We start from the raw sequence: 13,219 nt of genomic DNA, 5'->3' as shown, positions 1-13,219 counted from the left end.
TACAAATGCACATGCAGTGCACCTTATGTGCTAATATTTTGCTGGGAAAACACAGGGAATCGAGAGATATTTACAGTGGAGGCTTTCTTTATTAGTAATGAAAACATTTGTTACAAAATATGTCTCAATATTTGTATCCATTTGGGGGAACAAAGTTGCAATTTAAACCGCTAACAGAAGCTTATTTATGTAAATTAGGAATCATTTCTGTGCATGGCTTTGCTCCTATTGTGTAACATTTTTAATGGATTTCTTCTTCGCAGAGAGTTTATTTACATTATTAATTTGTGTACTATGAATCGTAGCGCTCTCTAAAAGTCAGACTTAATGACAGTCAAGAAGCACTTATTCACAATTTCAACAAAAGACTCTATTGGAAGGAGCTGAACAAGTTTCTAAACGTTATCGTGTGAATCCATTCACACAGGTCTGTGTATGGTTTGTAACAAGGCTGATTGTTTCTTTCAACCTGCTGCTAAGATGTGTTTGTGGCCATCCGACTGGCTGCATTCATAAATAGGAAACCAGTGCTGTGATGAGACCATCAAGACAACAGACGGAAAGGTTCATCTCGTTACACTACCTGTACAAATTGCCTCTGACTTTTATGTTTCCATCACTTGCTTGTTAAAGGAGCAGTTCTGAAAGGGCTATTAGGTCCCATTAAACAAGTACAGAGTACATAGATGGAGGAACAAAGCTTAATATGGTGACATCACAGTAGGAGGAGAAAGACAGAAAGAAAACACTTGCCTCTTGTTTCTAAACCGTTTCCACAGGCTTCTTCTGGTCCAGACAATCCACGTCGAACAGAATCCGGAACCAAGCTACAGCTGTGCCACTTGTTTGTTCTCCAACTACATGGAAGCACAAGGGGCAGACAGACTTAGGGATTGCTTCTTTTACACAACAGGCAAATGTTTCAACAATGTTATTCCGTGTTTGGTTTGCAATTGGTGATCTGGCACACACGCAGCCTGCATGCAACCTCCATATAGGCAGGACAAACTATAATTTGTCATCACAAAAGACTACATTTTCATCTGATTTAGCTTTTTTTTTTTTCTGCAGCAGTAAAATATTTAACAATAGTAATGTTACACCGTAAGCAGCATGAGAGTATGTGTCAAAATGCCATGGTGTCTGATGTCAATGCCATTATAAAAGCACACGCAGACATCTCAAATAATACACAACAATGATGCACCCTTACACACACCCTGTGGTATTATAGAGCAGATGCCTTATCCTTGGACAGGAAAGGAAAATGGTTTCATTCAACTTGGTGTTTTTACCTATACTCTGGACACACAGGAAGTGATTCACACTCTCTCTCTTCAAACAGTGTGTCAGGGCACTCTTGACCTCCATTAGCAGACCTCTGAATGATGGTTCTGTATCGCGACTCCAAGGCAGCGGTTGCATTTTCTGTTGGACATGAAACACAATCTTCACAAAAAGTGGCAGATTAGTTGCACGGTTTTTTAAGTGACTTATTTTTTTCCAGGAGCAAGAGAAAGTAAAATGATACTGACACAAATGGCGGATGTCTGGGACACCAAGTAAACAGCGACACGATATCACCATTGCGGTCTAATATCTCAAAGTTGATCTGATGCTGATTAGCTCGCCCTTGTGGCTGTGATGTCCTCCACTTCACTGCAGTCTGTTTTCGGACACCACCACACTGTAATGGCTTCATTTGGCTCACGCTCCAAGGCTCATTACACAACACTAATTACTAAACACTGAAAATGGTGCAATTAAGAAGGTGATTACATCATCAGCGGACCCAATGGTCTACAGCATATTTACAGAGACGAGATGCCTGCTCGATTCTTTTAAAAACAATTACACACTATTTGATTTCCAAGATACTTACAGTACACATATTCAAAACCATTAAAATTCCATTTTCCTCTTGACGTGTCGGCTTAATGTAATGGACAGTTAACACTGTCATTTACACTTAAATGTAATCATTGAATACACCAGAGACATCAAGGGAGAGCATAATTGTATGGCAACATTTTTGAATATTTAAACAAAGTGTTTGGCACTGTAATACTATAGCATATGTGCCTCGTGTCTCTTGATACTATAACTATACACAACAATTCAATTATTATTGTATTGTGCAACACTGCAACTATTATTTTCGTCTTGGATTAATCTACCAATTATGTTCTCAATTTATCAATCAACCGCTATGACATTAGAAAATAATACATTTCCCAAAAAAGCAAATGTAATAGCTTTTTCTCTGCAAAACAGTCTAAAACCAAGAGTCTTTTTGATTCACTCTACCATTACACGTTGCCAATTTACCTTTACATAAATGTTGCTATTTTACAAAAACCCACGTGCCACTAGTTAGCAATAGTTATAGGTTTTCTAAAAGACTGTGGAGCTAATAGACGGGCATCACTAAATAGAGTTATTGGAAATTCATGAGAAGAGTTACCTGGCACACAGGTTGATGGGCAGGCTGTCCATTCACTGAACGGTGTCACAATGCAGTCTTTTTTGCAGGGGAGCAAACAGGGTCGGACGGTTTCTGGACGAGCAGAATCTGAACACCTAAACAAACAGACAAACAGAGGTCTTAAATTCTCTTCAACCCCCAGGCAAGGAGTGATAAACGTCCAGCGTCTCGCTGTTAACAGGACAGGGCAGTGAAACAACTGCCCTGCCCTTGACATCACACATCTCACCACAGAAAACATGATTGATTACATGTCCCCCTGCCTGCACGCTCAGGAAAAAAGGGGGACAAATGTAAAAAATGACAGTTTTCTCACACATTCAATTTCTTCCTCTATGAAAAGGAACAAAAACACTGCAACTATTCAAGCAGTTTTTTTTACAGTTAAATAATATTTTGGCACTTTTAAAACCCAATTATCTGCACGCAAATAAAAATGTTTTATATTATCAATGGATCAAATACAGTATGTGTCATGTGAAAGGGGTTGCTAGTAGTGACAAATCAACCAATAATTATCACCCAGCTCTGCAGTTTTTCTCAGCGCGGAGAGAACACTATTGTATTTTGGATCATTGTTTTGGAATTACACCCCTCAACTCCATTCTCATCAACCTCCTCAGCTGCAAAAGTAATCTTGTTTCAGAGGGAAAAAAAGCTCCGTCAAATCTACTGTACACTACCGGGCCCATTACCAAACAGCAGACAATGTAAGGTGACTAGCTGGTGTAAAGAGCTGAAGAGACAGATATGTATCAGAAATGTATTTAAATCCATCCCAATTAATGTGTCTGCTAGTTTCATAAAAAAATGATTAGATTGCTAACATACTGTATATCAACTTCATAAGGTTATGATATGTCAATGCAATGGTTTCAGCTTCTTCCACTGCCCTCTGGTAGCCAGAAATAATCCATAAATGCAGCTTCAAGAATCACTTGCATTTACAAATCAATGACAAGATTAAAAATATATAAATAGTTACAGTTCTCTTGCTGTGGAATGACATATATTACATGGGATTACGGATTACGACTACCACATTTGTTTCCATGATTTTAGCTAAAAGTAGGGGCGAATCAGATGACTGCATTTATCACCCAATACACATGTAGAGAGCAGCCGCAGTAGTCTTCATGTTGCTGCCACCAAGGAGACAGAGTGTTCTAGGAGGAAAAATCAATCAAAGTCCACAGCATGGCTGCTAATTAAACCTGAGAAAAGTGAGGATATGCAAACTGTTTACCAATGAATCATTCCTGCCACGCCAAGGACACCGTTACCAGGTTTTAAAGAGCAGCCCCTGACTTTTACCAATTTCGTTGTTTTAAGATAGAAAATAACCACGCATTTCCTCTGTATTTAGGCTGCTACATATCTTGTGTAACATATCCGTCATGGAGCCTTTGGCTGTGTTGTATTTTGCTCCTTGCGCAACCTTGAAGTGGTACTGATTAATGCAGCTATGTAAAATCAAATAAGTCATGAGCTTTGATGTCTTTATCAACAAGCAGCCGAACGCCCCATCCTCGACACACAAACACACACTGAGACATCCCAATTCCATTTCAGAGCGAGTGACTTCCTTTGCCCGACAACCAGATCCAGGTCTCAGTAGAGATCCAGCATGGTGCCACATCCTACCGACTGCAGAAAGCCAGCACGCACAGGACTGAGATCAAAGTATACCAACGCGTAAGGAGGCGAGATACATAAAACCCCATCCTTCCCCTGCTTTATCCCTCTTCTTCTGTCTCCCTCTTTGCAGTGATGCATGCCAGAGGGCATTTCAACGCAGCTGAGCAGCTGGGGGAATACTGTGAAGTACGCCATCAGACTACAGTCATGTTCATGGTGTTCCACTGTGACATGGTTTGGAACATTAAATGTCTCTCACACATTGTTGATTATTATAATTGCAATTAAAGACCTAATTCATCAATTTCATATGATCTAGAGTTGGTTAAATACTTAATATTTCATGGAAAATATGAATGTGTAGCATGGAGTGAGTATTTTATTTGTTTACTCTTATTACCACTGCTTTAGTTTGTTAATTGATCTTCAATATGTGTCAAAGGGGAGCGTAAATGAAACTCAAAATCATTCTAGTGTGAGGTCTGAGGGCTCTGTACTAATACCAAGACAGACCCACTAACCTTTCATTGAGCCGGTTTGCACCACGGAGATTATTGCTAAGCAGGAAATGCTTATATGCTTGCTGACTTAAGTGACACTTCTCAAGTACAACATCAAATATACTCGGGGAGATTTGGAGATATTAAGGACAATCCTGTATTTCAAACATGAACAAAGATGAACAAAGGGTAAAGCAATGGAAATGGCAGTCTGAACTATTCTATCTAGCTCTATGCTGTCCTGTTTAAGTCTAGGAAACATGCACAGTGTATCTGCCTTCTGAATATTAATCCTATCAAATGAGGCTTGGGAAGTTAAGCCAAATCTCTGCTGTTCGAGACAGTAAAACCCTGATCATGTCTGCACATCATGGAAAGAGAGCGGAAAGGCCCAGCAACTTGTTACTGACAGTCAGAATCAACTGAATAGCATGTGTTTTGGTGCTGTTCCATTAAATGAATACACTGCAGTCATAGATGAATAGCAAAGTAATGATTGACTTCACAACTTACTGTACAGGCCAGATCTGTTGTGGAGCAGAAATGACAGCTTTCATTAAAGCCTCTGTGGTGGGAGATAGGACGTTCATAAGAAAAAAGCATCTCCATAATCCACTCTATGGCCCTGTCAATACTATATTGTGCTGGAGAAGGGCAAACTTTGTGAATTATTTATAAATCTATCTTCCCGGTGTGGGGTATAACATCATTACAGTGACAGCACAAAAGCCCTTAGCAGTGTTTGATATTGTATTGCTGAAAGAGGAGTAGATAATGGCGGAGCAAAATGAATCTCAGGTTCACAAAAATAAATACTAAACTCAGGCAGAAAACACTAAAGGATGCTCAATATACTCTGGGGATATAATTTAACAGTAGACCAACTCCTCTGGGTCATTTGTCCGTAAGTGAAAGCACAATACATCTTCAAGTAAAATACTTTTAGGATCTTTAATCATAAGCGATTTTTCTTTAAGAGAAACATGATCACTTCTCACCTCCTCCCCTAGATTTTACAGAGCTGTTTTACTCCTCACTGATAATCTCTCATTCGTTTCTCTTGGGACTCATTTTCTAGTATCTACAACTCAGCAAAGTAGCAGGGTCCGATTTAGGGACGGAGGAAGAAAGTATTCTGTTACAAAGTGCCATTCATATACGGGCATAATGACTCAAGAATAGATATTTTAAGGCATATACATGGGATTCAGAGCATTAACATAGAAGCCAAAAGCAATTTGCTTTGTAGAGATAAAGTAGAGTAATGTCTACTTGACCAGAGAAAGTTGTTCCTTCTCTGTATGTGTTGTTATCCGAGCTTCTCCTTGCTTTGTTGACATAGCCTGGTCGGCCGTGCATGCTTTTAGTGCATGTGAGCCGCCGCTCTGCACTGTGTTCATACGATGGTTACAGCCAATAACACCTAAGACGTTTTTCCCACCCAGTTCCCCCTCAGGTAAACACTGTTAGCTCTGCTGGCACTTTTGCCTTAGTTTGCACTGGTACCACTGTTAGCACCGTTAGCTGCGAGCCGCCGGCTCAGCCATCGCCACGTTGAGTGCCGTTGAGAGGCAATATAAATGCTCCCAATCTCGTAAGAGTAGGGCTATCATAATAATGTTTGAATATTCATTCTAAACCCCCCAAAAAAACCTGGACACGATACACGCTACTGTTGATCTATTTTTGTGCATTATGTCCATGGCACAGTGTTCTGCTTGACCAATCCGCACTGAAAGTGTTGTGAAGTGTCTTTGACATCCTTCACTCGCGCATCCCACAGAACAGATACAGTTCTATTATGTTGAATATATCTACACTGACTCCGTGAGACGGAGACCTCCCGCATTTTGTTATGCTTTGAGTGAAGCGTACTCTGCATAAATAACTAAAACACACAAATGCCCCACTGCATATGTGGTTTGAACTTACTGACCGTATCTATATTGATTGATCAAGGTTCCCAGTTTGTCTGCGAGCTCGCCTGTTTCCCTACAGGCAGATTCCCCTCACTTGCCACTGTGGGCGGGCAAATAAATTAAAATAATCAATATGGGCCTACGAACGCGGTTGATTTCTTCCCATGACGCAGACATGAATACTATTTTGGTTCAGTAAATGTCTGCTGTCAGTCAGCCTGGTGAAGGCAGGTTAGAGAGCCGCTGTCCACTCAACTGCCCAGGAGATGCTGCTGACAGACGGGCAGAGACATTTACCGAAGACGGAGTCAGTGTAGATTGGATGACAGAACGCTAACACGCCACTCACGCCTAGCTTCCAGTTCGGATTCCCAGTAAAACGTTGCATTTCATTTTCAATTAACGCAAATGACGTTGTTTGACTCCCGTCATGCGGTGCATTCAATGTGCGCGAGGCAGACAGCCGCGGTTGTGCAGGTTTTTTCACAATGGAATATTACATTTTATATCTGTTGTCTCTTTTCTTTGACTATTCCAATACATATTCCAATACAATTAGGGAAAACACTGTTGGGGGATGAAACATATGCTCTTCTTTTCTTTACTTATTACTTCACTATAAACTAACCTGATACATCAGCGGAATGTATCACCTGCTCAATGTAGACTACCGATTGAATAGCCTCTCAGCAGACTCTGAAAACATGTAACACGCATCATATATCAATAAATATTAAAATGCTGCCCCCCCAAAAAAAATGAAACACCTCACTTATGACGAAGACAATCATTGAAAGTCCTAACTCTTCAGTCTTAAGTACGTAAGCAAAATCCCAATACTGAGTTACAAGAATTGAACTACAAATTGCATTGCAACTTTGATGTACACATAAGATGCCTGAGTACCCTCTTACGTACCAGCCTCCTTTTTTCAATTGTTCCCAATGAGTAGACAGCGTACGAGTAGGTGGCTGCCTAGAGAAAAAGCCCTGCACCCAGCCTTTAAGGACACAGGCCCTAAACAGTGCCTGGTCGGAGAGCGTACCTTTTACTTGTCACAGGTCCAACGTTCATCTTCATGCAGCTCACTTTGCGGATCTGAACACCCATAGCACATGTAGAGGTCCCATTCCAGGAGCTGGTTCCGTTGAGATCCATGGAGGCATCCTCAATACAGGGACCCCAGGCGGAGGCCTCCCAGTAGAACACCATGCAAGGGTGGTCATTACAGACTCTCCACCCCTCCAAGGCTGGAGCTGCCGGACACTCCTTCCCTCCTAGCCACAAAGACACAGGAAATAACCACAGAATCAAAGACGTGAGGACTGCTGTGTAGGTCTTAAATTTGGCATTCTGAAAAGAAAAGCTGAGTATAGGCACAGTTCAGTGTTTGGCTGTGTTTATGAGCAAACTAAAACTAGTGCTAGTCAAAAAAAAAGCAACATTATTATGCAGCGTACATGTCATCTGCAGATAATCGAAAATACATTTCACCTGAAGTAACAAGCTGAAGTTAGCTGCTGGAAGTCAAATGCTAATATAATCATTGACCGCTGGCTGCTTTGCGACAAAACAAATGTTTGTTCGGGTTAGCTGAGCAGACACATTACAAGTTGCAACAAGTTTGAATTACAAATGAAAAGTCACAGTAAGGTCACTGTAACATATTTCACAGTCCAATTAGCACACTGCCCTCAGACACATAACAACAATCTCTAACATATCCTGCTCCCTGTATCCTTGTGTCATATATCTAGTCATTATTTGGACACATACTGTCATATATGACAAGTGCAACAATGAAAGCAAGAAATCTGCAAAAATATTTCTGTATTCACCAAGATGGTGTGTATGGTAATGCAGTACAGTAGGCTACCACATATGACAACAGAAGAAAATGACAACAGCAGAAATGACAACAATTGATTCTTTTTTTTTTTTTTCAGATTCTCCCTGTTCTCATTGTGCCCGCCCCCATAATTTTGGCTTGCATGACTTGCAGTTCAATGAGATCATGCTGAGGCAAATGTTCACATGTAGAGGGCATCCAAATATGTGATAAATGAGCAAATCATTAATATGGAATTTAATGACAGAATGTTACGTTTCATGGTCAAATAAAATAAAGCTCTTTTCTTAAGAACATTTTAAAAACTGGAAACCAGAACATCATGCAGGTAACTATTTTGATCATGTATCACATGTACAAACATGTGAATCAAATGCATGCTCAAATACCACACATGCACATTACTGGGTGTGCTGAGATTCAACACTATGCTTGATGTGTACTGGGACTACATCAGTTAGAATCTGTCCAATCTACATGGATGCAAAACTGGGGACAGTTTCACTTGAAGTAGGCTCATAGGTGTCATCTGGAGAGAAGTAATTGTCCTAAAGCTAACTGTAACTCACAGAAGGGCTATGTTGAGTTTGTCAGTGAACCACTATCAAAGAAACTCCTGCATCTTCCAGTCTGTTTTGCATCATCCAGCACATCCATACTATCACACAACATGCAGGCATATGAACACAATCACAACACACACACACACACACACATGCACACACCTCTGCGAGGCTAGCATAATAATAATTATCAACACAGTGTGCAACCTGTGAGATTCTTTCATCAGCTGTTATTCTAGATATGAGTTTGGTTACAGGGATTAATGGGCAGTAGCTGGCTGCCAAGACTCTGCTGTCTGACTTAAAAACACAACACTTGGAGTAGGCAGAAAGATACTGGCCAGAGAAAGAGTCCTTGATAATGGATGGTCAACTCAAACCTCAAAAGTGTTTGGGATGAAAAATGCCTGTCTCTGATATCTACAAAAACAAGAACCAAAGTAATCTCACAGTGTTGGGGAAAGCACTCTGATAAAGGCTTTGTCTAAAGCAATTTTTAGTTTTTTTGTTTACAGAGTTGAACTTTAAATCAGTTTACTGGTTTTGATTCCCAGTTTCAGTATCAATATCATACATCCTGCAATGTTGTTACTGTACCACAGCAATCTTTGGAAAAATTTTGGGAAATAAGAAGACTATACTCCACCGATTCAGCGTTGCACTTTTGCTTAAAATCGGGTGTCTACGTTAAGCAACTTGAGCAAAGGCAGTTCAGTTGGAGATTCAAGTGTGTTATGCTAGAAGCAGCTAATGTGGCCTTAAATTATATCAAACCTGCTTTGTATGTATTCCAGATTCAGTTTTGTCAACCTGGTTTCCCAAACCCAGTAAAGATATCACAGCACTGTAATATTTATTATGTAGCTGAGAATGACAAAACTACACCTACAGTGCAATTTACCTCTGTCCTCCCTAACCTCTTGTCTTCTTCCCTTGTATATAAATCTCTGTACTCACACTTCTTATCATTTAGTGGGTATCTTGTATGTAATTAACAGAATCACACACTTAATGACAGCTATGATATAAAGTGTTTGCAGCAATGCCACTCACAAAAAGGCATATTTGGTAACGAAATATCTGAGGAAGATAAAACAACAATCCTGTTGTGACATTTTGCTTGACTGAAAACTGATATCTGGGAAGTTCTGCAGAAAAACACAACGGCAATAAACACAGAAAATAACTAGTAATAATAAAGTAACAATAATAAACAGCAGGTTGGAAAAGATTCAAAGAAGTCATAGGGGAAGTTGCGTTACCTTTCCCGGGCATGGCCAGCACAGTGCGAGTGCGGCTCTGTCGACCCTCTGCTGTCTTGGTGGCGCAGCTGTGTGAGCAGGGTGACCAGGGAGACCAGGAGCCGACCACACAGTCTGCAGGACAGGCCACCTCGCAGGCCACCTCTGTGGGGGGAGGGGCGTGTACACAGTGGGCCACTGGCACATCGTTCCCTGAGGAAGGCAAGTTAAGATACGTAAATTAAACAGAGACATCAGCTTGATATAAATCACAATGAGACACATTACATTTCCTGTATCTAGACTTGACCAGAAAGCAATCAGGTAGGCTTTAAATCCCAATCCAGGTAAGGGATTCATAAAATCACAAGTGTATGTAAGAACAGAGAAAGTATAACATAAAAACAGGCATTACTGTGCATCTGGGCTGATGTGAATACTCCTAAAACAGAGTGATTGTGATCCAAATACACGGACCACCTCAAGAGGTGAGCGGGTTTTTATTCTGATCACACTGAAGGAAAGTGTAAATGCAGTTCACAGAGCACACTTTGACATGCTCTGCTTGTCTCGGGTTGTTTACCATTTTCTGTCAGGCTGGAGAAGGATGTTGTGGTCCTGATGAGGTGTGCAGTTGTGACATGGAAATAGATCATGGGGGGGGATGTCAGTGTTGACACTGTTGTCGCATGTTAATGCCAGGTGTAGGTTTATTCTAGATACAATCAGGTGTATGTCCCAATAAATAGTAACAAATTAAAGAACTTGTAATTACAATTTGTAATATCCTTAAGTTAATATTTTTTTATTTTGGCAAAGGTGGTGGGGAATTCTTCTCTAGCACCAATGCAGTGAATGCAGCACAGGGTGTAGTGTTTGTGAACGCAGCCCTAAGGCTGGCTCCTCCCCCAATAATTCCCTAATCAGGGCCAAACTATAAAAGGCACCTGTTTACATTGTTAAACCAAATAGGTTTGTTTCTTTTTGATTCTTTTTTTTTTGTATTTGTTCTTTCTGTAGGTGAAGTGGAGTGCCATTGTTGGGAGGCTAGGCATCCGTGGTGAGGTCCCTACATCTTATGCATGTAAAAGCACAGGGATACGAGTGTAGACTGCACCATTTCTGTTGTGAGGATTAACATGTTGCACCGGAGGTGAGTAACCGGTAGCACCCCTGGGTGCTTCTCAGTGTCATCTGCCTCCCCACCGGCGGTCTCAACTTAGATTCCCTAGCTTTGCTCAGTTTTCATTGGGCAGGAAATTTCAGCAGATTAAAGATTGTTACGGTTTTAGAGTTTTTAGTCAGGCAGTTTTAGCTAAGATTGTGGAAACGAATTATTTTAATCCCTTATTGGTTTCAGTTATTTTCATTTGTCCATTAATATTCTTTCCTCCCCAGCAGCTCCTGTCCTTGCATATTTGATTATTTTTTGATCCCTTAAATAAATCCATTGGTTCATTTTACAAAACAAGTCTCCGTCTTATGTCAGTAACAAATCTGTGTGCCTTCTCAATTTTCCAAACAATATGTAAGGTTCTTAAATCCGTATTTTCTGGGGCCTAATTCCAGGTTGCGTTGTCGGTTCCCTCTCATTCTCCCCTTAAGGCCCACGCCACACAAAGGTTGACAAATTCAAAATGTTTTTGATCCTTTAGGGGAAGGAAATTCACTTTCATTCAAACCAAATTTAACAGGTGCTCAGTATGAAATTTAGATTGTATCTATTGCCTCCACAAGGCTCTCAACATAGCAATGGCTCAGCCGGTGGCTTGCTAACGGTGCTAAAAGCACGAACGGAGCAAACAAGTAGCCAACATTCCACTAAATCTCAACATTGCAAATAGTTGTTTTCTGCTATAATGCTCTGAATCCTGTATATAGAACCTTTAAGATGGCATAAAGTGTTAGACAAAATCCCTCAACGACAAATATAATTCAATTTTATCTCAAGAAAATTATGAAAACATCCACTTGGTATTCTGAGCTAGTTTTAAAGGCTCTCCTTTAGCCTTCATCTTGCAGTTATGTTATGAAATATTTATCACAGCTCCCAGTTAACTCTTCTGTGAAGACTGAAACAGCTACAGTAAATGCAGAGCCTTCTCTCGTTGCTGTACTTTCATGATAATGACTCTTTTTGTGTGATTTAACAGAAATTACAGAAAACATTCTGGAATGAATGTTAATGACTGACTAATACCCTTGATGAAAAAAAGTAACATATATATATATATATATATATATATATATATATATAGTATATATATATTATTTGTATTTGTTGTTGGACCCAGCCCAGAGTTAGCAGAGTGACATCTCTTTGTCGAGAGAAAGACAGAGAGAGAGATCAATTTCAGAAACAAAGATGCCATCCTGATGTCAAAACAATGCCAACAGCAGCTGAGGCATTGTTTTGGGGATTATACGCTCACACACAGCAGTGGGCTATCATTAACTTGTGTGATCTCTGCCACTAAATCATGGGTTATGCTTTAACAATAACAACCCCAGGGAGGATTTGTCATCAATTTGATTTTTTTTCTTGATGCAGAGGAGGTCAGCTGTGAGAGCAAATGTAGGTATCGCCTAATCAGATAGATGTGAAATACTCACTTGGGGAGTTTGAGAACATTTCACCCATAAAGTTAAAGCATTAGAGATCTCCAGCCATCAAAGTAACTGGTGTGTATACAGCAGGAGATGTTAGTCTGCTTTTGGATGCATGAGTCCTTTATTGGTGAAGATACAAGTGCACATAAGACTGAAGGTTCTGCAGTTGAAGTTAACAATGAAACAATTCTCAAGGATTTGGTGAAAGTGATACTTTTAACCCTCAGCAAGGAAGTACGTTGCTACTACCTATAAGTAGTGTGAAAAAAAAAAGAAAACGACTTCTGGGCGACCAGGAATAATCTTAATTGTCAAAGATGTCCTACACAAAGTGAGCTAAGATCTTGAGGATGCTGCTCTTAAATAGGAATTGTACTGATTGTAGTTTACATAATTGTTTTTATTGTCAGTGAG

The 13,219-nt window shown here is 40.2% G+C and overlaps 1 protein-coding gene across 1 annotated transcript in view; it reads right to left on the bottom strand.

The window, feature by feature from the left end:
- thsd7ba (thrombospondin, type I, domain containing 7Ba) overlaps nucleotides 1–13,219 on the bottom strand; it is a 102,893-nt gene that overhangs the window by 43,052 nt on the left and 46,622 nt on the right. Inside the window, exons 7-11 of the mRNA XM_076109377.1 lie at nucleotides 10,217–10,408; nucleotides 7,588–7,819; nucleotides 2,465–2,580; nucleotides 1,296–1,428; nucleotides 754–857 (exon numbers count right to left, since the gene is read on the bottom strand). Coding sequence (XP_075965492.1) covers nucleotides 754–857; nucleotides 1,296–1,428; nucleotides 2,465–2,580; nucleotides 7,588–7,819; nucleotides 10,217–10,408 — 777 coding nt within the window. The remainder of the gene's footprint in view (nucleotides 1–753; nucleotides 858–1,295; nucleotides 1,429–2,464; nucleotides 2,581–7,587; nucleotides 7,820–10,216; nucleotides 10,409–13,219) is intronic.

The sequence above is a fragment of the Anarhichas minor genome, unplaced genomic scaffold, assembly GCF_050575085.1.
Source record: "Anarhichas minor isolate MPS153535 unplaced genomic scaffold, ASM5057508v1 ptg000004l, whole genome shotgun sequence".
In the NCBI taxonomy this organism is placed as follows: Eukaryota; Metazoa; Chordata; class Actinopteri; order Perciformes; family Anarhichadidae; genus Anarhichas; species Anarhichas minor.
Note: the sequence above shows the minus strand (reverse complement) of the source record. Positions and strands in the feature narration are given on the sequence as shown.